The 19,145-nt window shown below is 38.8% G+C and overlaps 3 protein-coding genes across 6 annotated transcripts in view; 2 read left to right on the plus strand and 1 right to left on the minus strand.

Moving 5' to 3' along the window:
* Window positions 1-19,145, plus strand: part of LOC144634672 (putative skeletal organic matrix protein 5) — a 134,485-nt gene that overhangs the window by 23,532 nt on the left and 91,808 nt on the right. The gene's annotated exons all lie outside the window — the stretch shown is intronic.
* On the minus strand, window positions 1,175-3,026 carry LOC144634397 (putative skeletal organic matrix protein 5). The gene is made up of 4 exons (XM_078493350.1): window positions 2,791-3,026; window positions 2,582-2,645; window positions 2,320-2,455; window positions 1,175-1,833 (listed from the first exon to the last, which is right to left on the minus strand). The coding sequence occupies exons 1-4, from the start codon at window positions 2,939-2,941 to the stop codon at window positions 1,315-1,317; spliced, it is 870 nt and encodes a 289-aa protein (XP_078349476.1). The 5' UTR covers window positions 2,942-3,026; the 3' UTR covers window positions 1,175-1,314.
* LOC144634642 (uncharacterized) overlaps window positions 9,237-19,145 on the plus strand; it is a 78,748-nt gene continuing 68,839 nt past the window's right edge. The window contains exons 1-2 of one of the 4 annotated variants that reach the window (XM_078493660.1): window positions 9,237-9,451; window positions 11,147-11,251. In XM_078493660.1, coding sequence (XP_078349786.1) covers window positions 9,431-9,451; window positions 11,147-11,251 — 126 coding nt within the window. In that variant the 5' untranslated portion in view covers window positions 9,237-9,430. Of the gene's footprint in view, window positions 9,498-11,145; window positions 11,252-19,145 lie in introns of those variants that run through there. The other 3 variants (XM_078493661.1, XM_078493659.1, XM_078493663.1) reach the window with 3 other exon arrangements.

Raw genomic sequence — 19,145 nt, forward strand, 5'->3', positions numbered from 1 at the left:
GCCATGTGTGTGTTGTAACTCGGAGTTTGTACACTGTTTTTGTATTAAATACACCACACCCGCTGCATTTTCTCATGTATGGCCATTGTGCTTTTTCTCTGCTACACCTTCCTTTGTGTGAACAGTGATTTTGTCGATGCGACATGAAATTTAGACGAAACAATTCCGGTCTAAGTAAAGCGCATGCGGCAGTCGTTTTAAATAGTACTTGTAATAGTGCCTTTATTTTCGATTAGCTAACGTGGGGAGTGGTCGCCTATTCTCCCGAGCCATGTGGTCTTGAAAAAATCGCTTGAAAGTTAACATAATCGTATATACCTTAAGGCCAAGTTACAGGAGGCAATGTTTCGTGCAATTTGAAACGCAACAAACGTTGCATTGTCAGTTTTTTCAACCTGCAACAGGGACGGCGGAGCAGGGGGGGGGGGGGGGGGGGGGGCTAGAAGGGCTTTAGCACCCCCAAAATTCCCGAAAAATAAAGAATTACTAAGAGAAGAGTCTCTTAAGCCGCCCCCCCCCCCCCACAAGTTACCAGTTTGATAAACGAGCAGGACTGCTTTATCAAGTTCAAAACACTAGGCGCAGCCGAGTGTTTTAGACTTGATAAAATACGAACTGCGAGTTTATTAAACGGCTTCAAAAACCTCTGATGTAAATCTTTTCATTCTTGCACTAATATTTAGATTTTGGGTTATTTTGGCCAAGAAAATTGGACATAAATTTAGGCGTGTCTTTATCATATATAAAGACACTTATTAAACATTAATTTCCTTTGTATTTTCTTAATGAATTATTTTTTTTAAATTAACAATAAAAATTTCGGCGGAAATAAGGGAGTTATTTGTCACTGATGGTTTTATAATAATAGTTTTGTAATGCTGGTCCAGTTTATCGCAACCAAAATAGCACACGGCCATAGAGAAATGTCCATTAACCAAATGGCCCCAATTTAATTTTTTAAAAAATTTTAGGCCATCTTAGATCAATTTTTAACTTGATAGCTATTACATACCGGGTTATTTTATAGGAATTGTTTCAAAAGCGCTCTTTCATTTAAAGTTGTTTATGTTTCGTGCATTTCGCAACAGTACATAGTCAAATTATCTTTCAGTGAATAAACTCTGTCAACGTAAGGGTCCACACTTTTCCGTGCGATAAGATAAAAAAGGAGACGTTATATTGCTTTCATTAATCTATTTTATTTGCCTCTAAACAGCAACGCAACCAGGTTTTGGTTTTGTAACCTTAACAGTAAACAACGTTCTATGTAAAGCTTTGCCCCTCTAATTTTTGACCCCAACAGTTCAGATTACTTCACTGAACCAAGATGTATCCACTGGCCTTGATTCCTTTGTCTCCATTATCTCCGCCGTGCTTAGCCACGTTTCCACACGCATTGGAGTCGTCTGGATATCCTCCAGTACCAAACCCGATTCTGGAGTCGCTAGTTTTGCAATCATTTTCATTGTTGCCAACAAAGCCAATTCGTGCTTTAGCAGCCCCAGCGTTGTCACTCAGGACATTGAAACCTTCTTTCTGGCAGTTTTGCTGCAGGGAGGCCGCTGAACCAATTAACGTCTTCCATGCGTCGCGTCCAAGTGAGGTGGAGCGGTGTTGATTATCTGAGATCAGGGCGTGCAGCGAGCTGGCCTCTTTGTCCAGAACAAGGAACTTGGTGTCTTCTCCAATCTTCATGCCGAGGCAGATCTTGGAAAAGGGTGTGTTCCAGTAGGTTGGTAGCTTGGTCTCATATTGGTTCAAACCTGTTGCTCCTTCAGGGACGCCGTATGTGTTCTTGTTAGTCCAGTAAGACGAATCGTACTTAAACGTACTCTGCAAGATACAAATAACGGGTCTGAAATGTTGGACGGAAAGATTACCACTTCAGGAACAAGTTGCCCTCCCATCCCCTTTGTTTTCAATGTTCAATGTTTTCTTAATTATGTTCTTTGGTTGAAGATGAAAACAGAAAAATATTGGTGTAATTTTGAAACAGGTCTTATTTATTCGTTAAATGGACATCCGTTTTGAACATTTTAACTTTTTTCAGTGATGACTGTCCTTACTCATTTTTGATTAGCGAGTTTTTTCCAGTTAAACTTGCCCTTGGGCGGTCCAATTTGTTTTAAAAACAAACATTAACACTCGAAAATGGTCCAAAGTGGCGTGGTCTAGCATGCTGCTCATTTTCCTTCTGCAAGTTAACGACGCCACTTCAAATCGTGTGGTTTTTGTGGTGAATTGAATTTGGTGAATTCAATTTGTGCGTTTGTTGGATTATGTTTAGTTCTTTTGGCAACATAAGCGTTTTAAGCGTACCTTAGAGCCGTCAATCTTCATGACCAGCGTCCATCCTCCGCCACCACAGTCACCAAGACCAGCGCCATCCATGTTACAGTAAACAGGAAACTTCCCAGAGTCCATCTGAAGCACGTATGCTTTGTTCTCGCTCGCCCTGGAAAATCAATGCAAATACCTAATGTTTTCCGGCTCTTTTGTTTATTGCCGAAATGATTAAAATAAAAATAATATTCATGACAGATTCGGACCGCAATTTTGCAATATTATCATTTAAACTTACTCGTCTTTGTCATAAATCTCTTTGCAGGAGCTTGGACCTGGACAGCAGTCGCAGGAGCTCGATTCTAAACAAACATAAGATTTAAAATTAAAATTGTTCAGTAATTTAGGGATTGTCGAACTTAAATGACTGAGAATGACTGAAAACCACTGATCACAAACCGTTCGACAAATGAACAAATTCAAACAAGAAAAAAACATTTATTGTACCTCGACTCGAACAATCCACTTTTCCAACCAGATCCGTAAGAGCGTCTAACTTCTGAATCACACTCTTGCAAACGTTACCCTTCTTGCCAGCATTTGCGAAAATGGTGAAATACACCAGGCAAATAATTCCAGCAATTTTCAACGGTGCCATTTTTGAGTCTTGCAAACACACGGTAGGGCTTTCAGTGAAAACTGATAAGGCATTCTAAAAGTGCGCAGTTTATGAACCTTTGTATCTTTGCTTAACATTAAAACCATTTTCTCCATACACAAGCCTCTAGACTTTCTTTTTTGCATCCTTAGGAATTCGTATGTCAATCAGTTCCTTCATAATGATTGGTTTCGTTAATTCTTACAAACAATAACCAATACAGTTTTATAAGAAAGTAAAATAACCATAGATATGGCGTTCGGCTCCATTGAAGCTATTGAGCATTTTAATGATTATGTACCACCCATTAAGTCAAATAACCAACTGCACGTTTGTTATGAAATATTAGAATAGCCAAGGTAAAGAAGATAATGACATAACCATAGATACGAAGGTCGGCTCAAGTGAAATTTCTAAAAAGCTGTTGAGGGTCAGTAAGTGATTATTTACCACCCATTAAGACAAATAACCAACGGCACGCTTATTATGAAATATTAAAATAGCCAAAGTTTAAGTGGTTATTAAAAATAACCATGGATATGCAGTAGTTTGGTTTAAAATGTTAAATAGCGATCAAGATTGAAACATCTTCCAGAAGGCTTTTGTTGAAAGAAACAATTTTACATATCCATAATTGAACCCGTCCTATTCCCACCCAGAGAATACAAACTGATGGTAATGACGATTTATTTATTAAATGAAAGCAGAAAAAATGAGAATCCTGGTGGGCATTAGAAAATATCGTTTTCAATAAAGGCCAGCACGCCGAGCGGGGTAAAATTAAAAACGGCTTACAAGAGAAGCAAATAACCATAGATACGGACGCCCTGTTGGTATCGTAGAACGTGATGAATGTTCAAAAAAATACCTTATTTATTCATTTCATTTATTGCAGGTTCGCCCTAAAGGCACTTGTTCTTTTGAAATACAGAATTATTAAAACTATTACAGAATTAAAGGATAAATCATTTTGTCCGGCCCATTGAAAGATACACCAGTAAGAGAAAAAGAGAGAGAAAAAAACTAGAAAATGTAGGAATTTTCGTTGGGATTATAAAAAAATATAGGACAGTAGGTAAAATGTGAAACGCGACATGCTTGAAGGAAAGGAGTATACACAAGGTAAAAAATTGGGAGAGAAAAAAATGAATGAAAAAAAAGGCAGTCCGAAAGCGGTGAATTTGGCAAAGTTGAGATAGCCAGCTCATCATCGGAGTTTCAAATGTATCGAGTGTACCCACTAACGCGCCAATTAAAACTGTAGGTGACAAATAGATGAATCTAAGAAACTTCCTACTAAACCAAACTTTAATTATATCTAATATTCCTCGGCGAAGCCGTTTGCCGTTATTTGTAAGTCTTCTGCATATTATTGAACCATGTTTAAGCTGCAAACGATGATTTACAGGTAGAGAAAATCGCGAAGAAAAAGGTAATAAAATATGACTTACATATGCCTTCAAACATGTTTGTGTTTTTTAAAATGTTACGTCTATAAGAATAGTAAACATTTAACTGGAGAATATTTTTTTAAGTGATAGTAATGGTAAAATTCTTATTAGCCTGTCTAAAAGCTTAACGCTCTTACAATTATAAATAACTAAATAAACGTTCGGGTAAAAATGATAATTATTTTTTTACTTTCACTGTTGATGAAAAGTTAGTTGCAGAATAATTTGTTTTCATGCAATATCTTCACTGGTTTTATAATCTATATCATTAGTTTTTCAGACTTCTACTAAAAATCAATCGAACTGATTTAATTTTGTTTTATTTTATTTTTACAGATGACTACAAAAGCTAAAAGCTTTAACAATAATCATGTATAAAGAAATTGTTCTAAGTATTTTATGTCGGCTCGATAAAAGTAAAACCAATAATAATAATTCAAATAAATCTCCATGTTGCCATTTCGGATACTTATAATTGAATGGCTTTAAACTATCAATGGATAAGCTAGCATTCGAAACCTGTCCAATTTATGAACAATAAAACTAGTTTTAAATGTCCAAAGCTTTTCTCCTAACACAATCATTTTTTTTTCTTTACGATTGCTGAAAAAACGCAAGACAATCAGCCTTTACCAGAAGAACGATTAAGTCAGTTAAATGACAACCTAACCAGCAGTGCGCGTATGCTGCAAAATAAAATGACGGGATGTTCAGAGCTTTGCAAGTAAGCGATATAAGCATCGGTGCAATAGCATATTCGGTGGTACTTATCTTGGATTACTTAAAACTAAATTTAGTTCTAATAATATGGGACCAAGGGGCCTCCATTGAAAGATTCTTCAAACATTCACTGAGCGTGTGCAATAAGTATAGAAAGTCAATAATGAATCGTGATCAACATGCATACAGACGGTGCTCTTTAATGACAGGAATGTTAAGAAAAGAAAATAATTATGCAGAGGCACAGCCAGCAACATTCAATAAACAGTAAAATTAATAGCTTGCTTATAGCAAAGAACATTCAAAACAAGGATTAAAAATAGGAATATTAGGAAGACACAAGGGTTTTACCATTTCAGACCAACAATATCTTTCAAATCAGTGTCCACAAATGGACTATAAAAGGTCCTTATTAAATAAAAGGAGACAGACGATTTTATTCTAAACTTACTGTGGTTTTAACATACATTTGTGGTTCGAAGGCAGCCTTTCATCCGTTCAATCCATCCAGACTGGCGATTTTATCTATCTTTTCTGAAAAGGATTTTCGATCAAAATCAAATAATAAAACAAATATTCCCTTTAATGATGAAATATCATCTCCATATAAACATACAAGTAGTATTTTGGTGTATCATACACCAAATCGATTTAAACTAGCTTCCATCACAATCAAGTCGTATTTTGACCATCTGTTCTCCACATGTTATTATTATGTTATTTCGCCATTCAGTCCTGGTGATCACGCAGAATACACTACAGGGCATTTTAAGACAAAATGGAAAGATCCAAACAATAATAAAACATCGGAGTTCCTCAGCATGCACACTGTGAAACAGGTCGAACAATTTCACTTTAATATGAAATCCATAATAAGAAGAATAATATCAACAAAGAGTGTTCGAAATAAATAAGGAATACCTTCAGCTCGGTCCAGAGGAAATTTTCTTTCAGTGAACATTTATCTATGCTAAATTCGAGGTCATACTAAGCTAAGCGATGGGTTAAGGCTGCTGTTGAATTGGTATAAGGCCAGGCCGAAGCACAAACGTAAGAATTAGAGCATAAAAAGATTTCATGTTCTTATGCTGTCCTTACTAGGAATAAGCATAGGAATGAGTGTGTTCGATCTTCCTATGCACTGATGCTTGTGCTTCTTCCCACTGAAAAACAGTCTTTACATGTTGGTATTTATATTAGTTAAGCTGTCAATATAATTCCATTGGTCACCATCTCGTGTTGACGCTTGTACGAGAGAAGACTAACAATGAACCCAATAAATAAAGGGTTTTCCAAACATCTTTCAAATAATAGATTAATTAGAATATTGTTCGTTTTATTATTTTTGCCTTCATCTCTTCGCACAAAACATGGAACTTTTACCCTAGTATCGCTTTGCAAGGGTTTGCATTTATCTTATTCATTCTCATCGCTTAGTACAGATCTTTCAAATTCCGGCAAAGAGATAAGGCCGAACCCTTCCAAATAATTGGAAGGGTAGCTGATTGCGAAAATTAAAATGTTTCCCCAACAAGGATTTTCTTAGGAGAAGGAACGAAAAACCTTTCGCCGATGTATGGAACGACAGATCGAAGAAAGTGCAATTTGCATTACCATTCTACCGCATTTGACTTAAAAAAAAAAAGCTACTCATAAATAAATGTAATGAAATGTAAGACCAGAAAACATTTTGCGAACTTCGCTTTTTACTCTTATTTATAGCTTCTCCACGCTCAGAAAGCGTCAATTTAAATTCAAATTGCCGGGTTCTTTTCTCTGTAAACAAATTATACAACTGAGGTTAAAGCTCGGTAAAAAATTAAGGAAATGTATGCATGCACCTCTGAATCTAAGAATTACTTCGAAGGTTCGCAACAGAAAAAAAGCGGCCCATCGTATGTCTAGTGAAATTCATAGTTTTAACATTTACACCACACTAACACCTTAAACCTGCTTAAACGGCAAAAAACAGTGCGAAATTATGATAATGTCATCAATCGATAATCTACAGGCCTTCTAGCATTACAGGTGTGTGTTGTCGTCTTAGTATCATGTTACAGAGAGTTTGTTAGCTTTTATCCAAGTATCGAACTTCTACATCTCGTCATTTAGAACAACAGTGAGATCGATGAGAAGCATCACAATAAAAATACTAGAATCAGTAGAAAGGGAAGTAGAACGATCCAAGTATAGAGCCCTGGGGAACACCGCACTTAATATTTTGTCGAGTGGAAGGGGTATTATCATAAAATCGCGGATTCAGTGTTTACGATTGGAAAAATAACTAAAACTCCTTGTCAAGCTAATCCACGAATGCTATATATTGCATTAGCCTAAAAAACTGCTCTAAGTGGTCCAGAGTGTTAAATGCTTTGGGGTGCCTCGATCAATAGATGACGATATTTAACTTATAAGGTGAACAAGCGCAAGACTAGTCGAGTGTTTGATTGAATGAGTCAAATTGATAACAATACAAAATTTACAATCGCTCTGCAAATTCAACAAGTCGTAGATACACGGCCCTTTCAAAACTGGGACAAGCCGGAGTTAAACGAGTCTATGGTTGGTAAAATATTAGAGATCACCTCCTTTAAATATTGGAGCAGTAGTTAAGAAATTATACGCTTATTTGGAAAAACTGCTTTAGCTAAAGAGAGATTAAAAACATGCACTGATTCTCCAAGATGGATGTAAGCATATTCTTGATTACACGTATCGCGGCAATAATTATTGTCGAAGCCAAAAACTTTTCCCGTTTTGAACGAATTACATATGTCTTATTATTCTAATGAAGTAGCCGGTTTGTTATAGAAAGATAGTCGTACTGTAATCTCTAAAAAATACTGAAAAGAAGTACTGTATGTCAGAGGTTCGCAAGTGAAAAGTGTAAAAAGAACTGACATACACCAAAGAATAGTCTTCAACAGCTACTCTTTATTTTCCTCCTTGTGGCATCATACCTACGCATACATACATACATACATGAAGTTTATAAATAAAAAAATCAATTGCCTGGCTTGTGGGAAGTAAAGAACAGCGGTTATAAAACATTACCTGCTGCGTTGATTTAAAAACATACAGTATTATTAGTGCTGCATGTAAAACCTCATCAAGTATCTCCATTGAGTACAAAGCACGAGCAGAAAGATGAAATTTTAAAATAGGTGATAGGGAAAACCCCGCTGAAACGCAATCAGTTTGGCTATTGCCAAAGGGCGGCTTCTTCTGAGAGAATAATTTAAATACATAAACTAAATGTCCGCTTTCGAGCCGGAAATCGGTTCTTATATAAAGTAAATTCGAAGCTTAAGCAAGAGACTACTTTCCTTTCTTAATCAGATGATTACGTTTTTCTTAATAGTACTAGATACTATAAATGTAAAACTGCTGGAGCGATCTGTAGTCATAGCTTAAAATATAAAAATGTTTAAAACAGATCTCAAAATATAAAACGATACTCTAAATTTTCGATCGCCTTCTGCGGTCTTTTTCAGAGAATGATGGATTTTTGCAAGGTTCGCAGAATTCTAATAAGTTGCATTGACGTTAGTGTTCGTTGTCCCCCTGGGGAGCAACTAGCGATGCGTTAACCCTTGGGAAGGGCGCTCTTTCGTTTATAGTGTTTTTGTCGAGGAAGGAATGCAAGGATTCCAGAAACAGTCTTTTGTTCTTGCACCTGTTTCAAGAATTTCGGCGTAACTTGGATGTATGTCGTGGCCGATTTCTGCATGATGTTTAATCGCGGAGTTGATATTTCCGTTTGTTCCGGGCTTGTGTTCGGCTCCCCGCGATTTCCAGTTTCTTTTGCTTTCCCCAACGTATGCAAATGGACATGTCCTGCAAGTCACTTTGTATACGATTCCTTTCAATTGATCTTTATTCGGTCGGTCCTTGGGTCGATCCTTGGGCTTTTTTATATTTTAAGCTAGATACTATAGCACTATACTACAGTACCCTGTATTGAATGTTCTAGAATTCTACAGAATGTTACAGTTACGGTCGCAGTAGCACAGTACCCCCCTACACATGTAGTTTAATTTTAATTAATTTTGTTTACAGACTTTTACTATCGCTTCGTCTCAACTTATAATTCGCTTCCGGTCGTTTCGAGACAAAGTCGTTTCGAGACAAATGGGTTTCGAGACAAGTCGTTTCGAGACAAGTCGAGGTCGATTCGAGACACATGTAAAGTCGATTCGAAACGTACTTGAAGTCCTTTCGATACAAAATACTATACTATATATAAATTACCAAACAAACCTTCGACGACATACTCGTTCGAGCGAACATAAACCTCCGTTGTAAATGAAACGAACCCATGCCTCCGCGAGAATCAAAGGTATGTATCCAAGCCTCCGAGAACACACAAACAAGACCAAGTTATGGTTAAGTTAATTTACAAAAGAGATTTGTATCAATATATTTTTGAGACTTCTTTTATAACTTCAGAACATGTTATATGCCTACGATCAAGAAACACACCTCTGTGTTATTATTTACTTCAGTCGATCGAGTCGCTTCTGCCAATTTTAGCTTATTTGTGACAGAGATAACAAAAATTACCAAACAGATGCGAAAACAGGCTCAATCTTTTCACCTCAATTTAAAGGTTTAATTGACTCGCCAAATCCAACATGGCGTCAACTAGCGGCAAGAAAACTATTTTGGAACTATTTTTATTATTATTCCCTGCCTCAGGAATAAAAAAAATCACAACCACCGGCGACTATAGCTAAATGACAAATAACCACGTTACCTGAAGCTTTCTTTGCTTGTCAGACTGAACGAAACGACTTGACAGGGACCGCGGAGAGGGAGGGCCCCCCCCCCCCACTTTTTTCAGCAACAAGAAAAAAATTATAATGAATTAAAAAAAACAAACGAAAAATTACAGGAAAAATAGTTTCTGGACACCATATTATTGGCCATGGTTTAGTTTGTAAATGACGAAAGTAACAGCAAATACTATTGCCAAAATAGACTCGTCTTCAACTTAGATACATAAAAAACAAGTAAATGCGGACAATTGCCTTAAAGGTATTCAGTTATAATCGAAAAATATTGGGCTACTACAGGATCATACTCTTTAATAAAAACTGGCTTTTTAAAGGCCTGTTTCATCATTGGTCAGTTTCAATCCGAACAAATGGGTTAAATTAAGAGGCAATACTGTTTTTTTTTTCGAGCCCATGCCAAATGTAATTCATTTTCTAACAATGAAAGTGAAATTTTCTTTTCTGTTTTCATTCGTTCTGGTAACATCTCAGTTGCGCCAAACGTTTGTAGAGCAACGTCTCTTTATCGCAACGTTTTCTCGTTTTAAGCAATGCTTTAACAAAAACAATTTAAGCGCTGGACCTTTACATTTTTAATTTCAAATGCATTTTCCGGTATCTTTGAGAAATCCAAATCCAAATTCTCCCGGAGGAGCATTCCCCTGGACACCCCCCCCTTAGTTGGCTCACGCTTTCGCGTTCGACTTTAGCCCCCCCCCCCCCCCCACTAAAATTTCTCCTGCGCGGTCCCTGCTTGAGCAATAAAAAAGCCACATGTTGTGCCTGAACAGAGGGTAACTTCGTATTATTTATTGTGCTGCAAGGCAACCGAAGTTTCAGTGACTTGGCTGCAAATATTTTGCTGAGTTTCAAGGAAGTAACTTGTACCCAAAAATAACATAGTAAGAGCATGAATGTCTAATTATGTAAATGTTGATGTTGTCGTTCATGCTTGAGAGGGTTATAAACACAATATAAATTTGGGTTTTGTGCTGAGCACAGTTTCAGATATGTGTAAGAAGGAACCGCTCTTATTGACTTCAAACTTCCAATTATATATCACAACCTATCTGAACCTTTTTGGCGACAAGGTTTCCTGGCAGGTTTAAATGGAATTGTTCAAAAGACCTTCTCTAATCGTTGCGGGAAAACCCCTTCATGACATACAGTGACATTATTTGCATAATATTTGAGCTAGGCTATACAAGATAAATGCCTCTTATGCTTTGAAATTTCATTTACGTCATTCACCAAAACAGGAAGCCTGTACCTCTCAAATTACGGAAAAGAAAGCTTCAAGACGCAGCCCGAGTCCAACAAGCCAAGTAGAAGTCGAGAAACTAAGCAAACTGAAAGCGATGGAGGTAAGCAGCAGTTTTTTTTATGCAACGTTTGTGCCGAATTTTGATTCTACACCGTTTAACTGAGAATTCAAGCTGATTCACTTCACCAGTTGCGGTTACCGCTAGACTACGAGCAGTCCCTATTTTTTTTTGCAGAGTCCGTCGAGCTTGAAGCGAATTTTTTTTCGAAGAGTTCGTCAAGCTTATAGCGAAAAAAATTACGCGTGGGGGGAGGAGGCGGGGCAAGGCGAGAAGCGAAAAAAATAGGTTTTTTTCGCTTCTCGCCTTGCCCCGCCTCCTACCCCCGCGCGTAATTTTTTTCGCTATAAGCTCGACGAACTCTTCGAAAAAAAATTTCGCTGCAAGCTCGACGGACTCTGCGAAAAAATAGGGACTGCTCGTAGTCTAGGTTACCGCCTGTTAAACGGGATTAGGATGGGGGTTTGATATTCCATTCTGAACTAGTTTCGTCCTTTTGTGTAGTATATTGTGACGGTGAAATTTTTAACTTAGTACACAGTACCTTAAGGACTAGTTGTAAGGACTAGCACTTCGATATATCTTTAAAATATTCAGGAACAACTTGATGCGGCTAAGTATCGTCATTAGTTGTTGTGTGGCGGAAAGGATCTGCATTACTTCAGCCCCTTACATCATATTATAGTATTTCGAATGTAAATTTAGAAAGAAACTGTCGAGGTTATTGTACACAATCTACTAACCGGAGTGTGTAGTAGGCTAACCGGAGTGAATAGTAGGCTAACCGGAGTGCATAGTGGGCTAACCGGCGTGTATAGTAGGCTAAACGGAGTGTTTTAGTACGGTGAGTGGCGGAAATCTTGAAGTTTTGCTTGAAATCCAACTCGAAATCCTAACTCGAAATCCAACTCGAAATCCTAACTCGAAAATCCAACTCGAAAATCCAACTCGAAATCCTAACTCGAAATCCAACTCGAAATCCTAACTCGAAAATCCAACTCGAAAATCCAACTCGAAATCCTAACTCGAAATCCAACTCGAAAATCCAACTTGAAATCCTAACTCAAAATCCAACTCGATATCCTAACTCGGTAAATAGGCAACCTCCTTTTATTAGAGGTATTCCACTTCAGATGGCTGTTTAATTTACTCGAACCTTCGATCGACGACCCGGCTTTTCTTTGTCTAATAAACAAGGATACAAAAGCACATAAAATCTTGATTGTTTTTACCTCGAAGAAAAGTGTTTTACAGCTAAACCACCAGGGGCCACACTTTTGCAAAAACCTGTTTACTTGAAAAAAAAAATGGGGATATTGCGTCGAGTGTCATATCTTGAGCAATCCAACGCTTGCGAAAGTCAAAGTAATTATAGTCAGGCTGCTATCGTCCCAAATTGTTCACTTTTGTGATAAAAGCGTGAAACTTTGCATGATTACTACTAACCATATAACAAACAAATTCCGATATGGATCCAAGATTAGTTAAGCCCTGGACTCGAGATGTGCGCATGCCCTAAAACGCTCAGCATGGGAACGAGGCTGCAAATGAAATGGCTTCAAAATGGGTCTCAGATAAAAAAAAATACATTTAAAACTGATATATTGATCACATTTGTTGTTTTCTTCGCTATTTTTATAGCAGAAATTAGAATTAGTGTGATCACGTGACCTTTCTTTACACTTTACAAATTTGGTTTGGGGTTCCTGTGATGGAATGGTAAAAATAATGCATGCGCTACTATGATTATCTTTGATAATAGATAAGGTGGTTATTTGGGTGGTAATCAATCCGATTGAATAAAATTTGGGCTAGACCAATCAAGAACTCCATATGGGTCACGTGACGAACAATTTAACTGACTGAATGTGATTGGGATTCCTGTGGTGGAATGGTAAAAATAGAGGCCTGTGTAGCTATATTTATCAATAATTTTCAAAGCCCAGTTGTCATCTTTTTATTTTAAAGATAGCAAAAACCTTTTCACAATTTGGGCTAGACCAAACAGAAACCCCATATGGGTCACGTGACCAAAACAGCCGCTTTGATTGCATAGTGGCTAAGTAAAGATAACTAAATAGCGGAATGAACCGATCTTTTTTAAAAAAAAAAATAGGAAAGAAAGAAAAATGTAAGAAAAACACTTTTCTCTACCTGCCGACCACAAACTCACGGTTGTATGCAAAATAGGTACAAAGAATTAATGAGGTCATGTCACGCAATACATGTCACACAACAACAGTTTTAGTTTACAAGAATGATTTTTAATGCCAAAAATCCTAAATGTACACTATAAGACGTCGGCATGACCTGTTCGTCGTGGAGCACATTTTGCAGCCTTTCCAGACCTTACAGCACACACTCAAGGACGAGAGGTTCTCTTCGTCCTCAGCCATGAAATCGGAGGTGTTTTACTCGAGGTTAAGAATAGGGACTCAGAGGCATCTTGCCTGGCAAAGGCAGCGATGATTGTAAGGAGAGAAATACTGCAGGTGAAAAACTCTTTTAATGCGCCCAACTGCCAGCCAGATTCAGTTCCAGCCTCACTTACAACATTGCTAAATATGATAATGAGAGGCCCTGCGATGAAAAATGATTCAGCAGAGAGCCAGGCGTGCCTTACTGTTGCTCAATTGTTGGTTTTTAACAGCATATCTCGATTTCGAGACAAATCCGACAATGCTTTTGGTACCACTCACAGTACCCACCATATAAGATGCAGAGAGTGCCCTCTTCCAATCTATGCAGCTTTGAAGATCCATGGAGCTACAAGAGAAAAATCACTCGTCGATGTCGAATGTGCATATCCTATGACCGCCTCCTATCCATCTCTAGCGACATAACCAACAGCGTTATTAATAGGTATGACAGGGACGGGGTGGTATGCCCTTCCAAGCTACGTAATGGTATATTTACAACTGCAGCGCCAGACAATATAGATCAAAACCCAAGTTCTACTAGCTCCCACGATTCCTTTCATGGTACAGCTATCTCCTTGGCTCAGCATCCCACCGCAGAAAAACCAGGAACAGACAGATCTACCAATGTCTTTGATCCTGAAAAAAGCTCAAAGTCGACGAAATTTGCCGCACTGCCATCCTACTACACTGACGTACCACCATTAACTCTTCCCTCTAAGAACATTGTTGTTCCCAACACTTGTACTCGGTTGGTATCTGTACCTGATTGCGATGGGCCCTCTAAGGAAACTGAGCGAGAAGAAGACTGGTTGAAAAACACCCTGGAAGTTGTTACTAAGAAGGAGCTAAGCAAAGAAGACACCGTGTCGTGGGCAGCTTATCGGGCTTCAAAGTCATCACTATCATCTCACCAGCCAGCTCTCATATCATTGTTGCCAATGTTCACCGAGAATGCCCACTCGCTTGCCATGATTGCACATGGTATTAACGTAATCAGTGCAGCTGTAAAACATTTGAATCCCTCGCAAATCCCTGTTGTTACTGTTGATCAGCCATTGTTTGCTTTGGCGAAGGAAATACAATGGACGATGCATGATTTTGATGAGAGCCACATAGTTGTCATGCTGGGGGGACTACACATTGAGATGGCTGCTTTTAAAGCTCTTGGTAAGTGGGTCCATGGAAGTGGGTGGACAGAAGCCTTGACAAATGCATCAGTTGTATCATCGGGTGTAGCAGATTCATTCCTATCAGCAAGCCACATCACACGAACAAGACGGGCTCATCAAGTAACGGCAGCCAGTCTCCATATTTTGATGAATAACGGATATGAAGAATACAGTAAATCCGAGGCGATTGATGGGCTACCAGCTCGACCATTTGATGAATAGAAAGACGAATAGGTGAAGAAGTGTCCGCAGTTTCTCTACTGGACCACAGTGCTAGATTTTGAACTCCTTTGTCTCCAACTTGTAAGAGCATTCCGCGAGGCTGACTTTACTTTGTATCTTAAAGCTATTCAAGAGTTACTTCCGTGGAAGTTTGCTCTTGACAGAACTATGCAAGGTGGCTTTCAGTGCATTACCAGGACATGTGCGAGCTTCCTGTTAAGCATCCGGACGTTTGTGCAGAGATCCGTAATGGCGCTTTTGTGGTGCACAAGACACAGGGATTGTTCTCCTCAATCGCACTAGACCACGCCCATGAACAAGTGAATGCCATCGTAAAAGGTGAAGAGGGTGCTGTCGGGTTGACCGAAAACCCTGCTGCGCTGAGACGATGGATGGTTGCTGGACCAGAACTGTCAAGAATGGTTGACAAATTCGAGGAAACCATCTCTGCTAAAAAGAGCCAAAAACACCATGAACAAAATTCGGCAACCCAAAGTGCCTTTGCAAAAGACATACTCAACTTGGTGTCCTCGTTTGAGGAGCTCGGCAATCCATTCAATTCAAGGAAAATGGAGAAGATGTCTCAAGTCAGGTAATGGAGCAGCCGAGTGTGGATGCAATCATTCTGGATGGAGCCGTTGTAGTCCAGATGCTCCAACCCAAAGCAGTAAGCACCTTTGAAGAGTACTTTGACTCTGTATTTGCACCTTACATCCTGAGGAAGCTAAACGATGTGAAGAGGCTTGATATTGTGTGGGATGTCTACAAAGATGACTCACTAAAGAAAGCGACAAGGGAGAAGCGAGGATCAGGTCAGAGGAGAAAAGTGTTGCTGACCACCCGAATTCCGTCTGACTGGAAGGGATTCCTAAGAGTTGATGACAACAAGGATGAGCTCTTCAAACTACTATCAACTAAGGTACGTCAATATCGAACTAGAGAGTAAACTATACCATTCACTTTGTTGTGCAAAAGCTAAGTTTTATTTTCACTTCCTAGGTGGTTCGCTACAGCTTCCAGAGGGGAAAAAAGTCTTCGCAACGCACAGAGAGAGCATTTTGTGTTCTGAAGACAGAGCAGATGTGAGTGCTCTTGCTCCCTGCAGTCACGAGGAGGCTGATTCGCTGATGATGATACACGCATTTGACGCTAGCCCCACGCTAGCTTGAATGGCTTTCGACGAATAATGATTCAAAGCAATGATACCGATGTTGTTGTGTTGGCCGTTTCCATTGCCCCACTTCTCCCATGCCATTAGATGAGCTGTGGATCTCATATGGTTCTTCCAAGCATGTCCGTAACCTCCCAGCACATGCCATAGCTACATCCCTGGGTCGAGAGAAAACCTGTGTGTTGCCGATGTTTCACGCATTGACAGGGTGTGATACTGTTTCATTTTTTGGTGGCAGAGGAAAAAAAATCGGCGTGGGATGTATGGAAAGTGTTCCCAGAGCTCACTCACACTCTTAAAGCATTGATGATGTTGCCAGAGGATATCGATGAAGCATGCATGGGTGTAATTGAGCGATTTGTGGTACCCCTATACGATCGCACCAGCAGCTTAAGAAAAGTCAACGAAGTCATCATGCAAGAGCTTTTTCAAGAAAGGTGAGATCCCTTGAAAACATCCCCCCACCCAAGCATCCTTATCGCAATATATCAAGAAAACTGTATTCCAAGGTGGTTATGTATGGAGTCAGACCCTGTTAAAGCAGCCTACATTACCAAGTCCCGCTAGATGGGGATGGCAGCTTGAAAACAGTCACTGGGTGCCTTATTGGACGACACTCTCGCAAGCCAAGGACTCGTGTTATGAGCTGATTCGCTGTGGTTGCACAGTTGGTTGTCGGGGACACTGCAAATGCCGAAAAGCCAATCTCACCTGCACTGGGTTGTGCAACTGTGGAGGCAACTACAACTCACAATCACACAGAAGTAATCACTATTTACTGCCACCTGAAGTACCTGATGAAACTGTTACGTCATACCCGCTTTGTGAATAATTCATGCATGTTTTAGGTTATTTCAGGGTTTGTTTAAGTAAAAAAGGTATTTCCTATCATTGAAATGACATGATTATATCTGGCTTTTTAATTATTCATAACCATACGGAATTACCATACAGGAACACACAAGACAACCCTCATGAAGAGGAGATGGCAGATCTAATCTACTACTCAGTTTGTAAAATGTTGCCCTACAAAACATACGTCTATGCGTACGAGCTGTATCCAAAGCATACTTTGCTCCCTCGTGATCGCCCTCTAGGCACACACTCGGTTGTAAATATTTTGGTAAGTTGGCCCCAAGACGAACAGGTCATGCCGACGTCTTTTAGTGTACATTTAGGATTTTTGGCATTAAAAATCATTCTTGTAAACTAAAACTGTTGTTGTGTGACATGTATTGCGTGACATGACCTCATTAATTCTTTGTACCTATTTTGCATACAGCCGTGAGTTTGTGGTCGGCAGGTAGAGAAAAGTGTTTTTCTTACATTTTTCTTTCTTTCCTATTTTTTTTTAAAAAAAATATCGGTTCATTCCGCTATTTAGTTATCTTCACTTAGCCACTATGCAATCAAAGCGGCTGTTTTGGTCACGTGACCCATATGGGGTTTCTGATTGGTCTAGCCCAAATTGTGAAAAGGTTTTTGCTATCTTTAAAATAAAAAGATGACAACTGGGCTTTGAAAATTATTGATAAATATAGCTACACAGGCCCCTATTTTTACCATTCCACCACAGGAATCCCAATCACATTCAGTCAGTTAAATTGTTCGTCACGTGACCCATATGGAGTTCTTGATTGGTCTAGCCCAAATTTTATTCAATCGGATTGATTACCACCCAAAATAACCACCTTATCTATTATCAAAGATAATCATAGTAGCGCATGCATTATTTTTACCATTCCATCACAGGAACCCCAAACCAAATTTGTAAAGTGTAAAGAAAGGTCACGTGATCACACTAATTCTAATTTCTGCTATAAAAATAGCGAAGAAAACAACAAATGTGATCAATATATCAGTTTTAAATGTATTTTTTTTATCTGAGACCCATTTTGAAGCCATTTCATTTGCAGCCTCGTTCCCATGCTGAGCGTTTTAGGGCATGCGCACATCTCGAGTCCAGGGCTTAACTAATCTTGGATCCATATCGGAATTTGTTTGTTATATGGTTAGTAGTAATCATGCAAAGTTTCACGCTTTTATCACAAAAGTGAACAATTGGGCTATTTTTTGGACGATAGCAGCCTGACTATTAGGAGGTTAAAATCGTAAATCTGCTAAATATAATTTTTGGGGCGCGGAAAGGCTTAGTTTCAAAAGTTGTTTTCGGTAATCTTAAATAATTGTAACATGTGAATCGTTCCATTGAAGTCAACTTTTACCGCGACACTTTGCAACGTTGCGGCGTAATGTTCCAATATTGACTGTCAGTTTGCATGCTTAAGCATCTTGTAAATACTGACCAATTAAAATCTCCGAGATTTTAGTTTAAGATGCCAAGTTTTGTTTGAGTTTAATAAGTTCCGATTTCATTTTGTCAAGTTCAGGTTTTCATTTCTTTCCTGTATAAACTGAAAATAGGAATAAAGGAAGAAAATAATTGCCCTTTGATTGACTGTTCACCAACAGACTTCGAGAAACTTGAAAAAGAAATTTGACCGCAAAACGTTTGAGGTTTGAAGTGCAATTCCCAGTTAATTTGGCGATGCCATGAACCCAACCTGTCTCTAATTTATTGTAGTATTTTGATACGGAGTCGACCGTAGGTCAATCATTTTTCCCCTCATTGACAAAGGAGTGGTAGTATTTCACAAAAAATGAAAACTGGGACGTAACCGAAAGTTGACAACTTGCTCGAACAAATTTGAATTAAATCTGCAAGTTCGAGCAAAGGGCCACGCAACATTGCAAACTTATATGAGAAATTCCAGTTTGACTTCATAGTCGTGCGTACGCAAAAAGCACTGCCAAGTCCTCGAAGCTTTAGACTATGAACGGTCCATCGTTTGTTTAATCCGTCGAGTTTCGAGCCTTTCACAGCGGTCAAACCCAAAAATGACGTCAACTCCGGTTTCCGCGGTGTCAAACTTTTCAATTAAGGTCATTGCCCT

The sequence above is a fragment of the Oculina patagonica genome, chromosome 13, assembly GCF_052425735.1.
Source record: "Oculina patagonica isolate OP01 chromosome 13, crgOcupat, whole genome shotgun sequence".
Lineage (NCBI taxonomy): Eukaryota > Metazoa > Cnidaria > Anthozoa > Scleractinia > Oculinidae > Oculina > Oculina patagonica.

Bases quoted from the DNA above. Each gene is read 5' to 3' on its own strand.
- LOC144634397 (XM_078493350.1), bottom strand. From the start codon at position 2,941: ATGGCACCGTTGAAAATTGCTGGAATTATTTGCCTGGTGTATTTCACC. The intron at 2,456-2,581 runs GTAAGTTTAAAT...TTGATTTTCCAG, and splicing joins GAGATTTATGACAAAGACGA to GGCGAGCGAGAACAAAGCAT. The intron at 1,834-2,319 runs GTACGCTTAAAA...TGTATCTTGCAG, and splicing joins TGAAGATTGACGGCTCTAAG to AGTACGTTTAAGTACGATTC.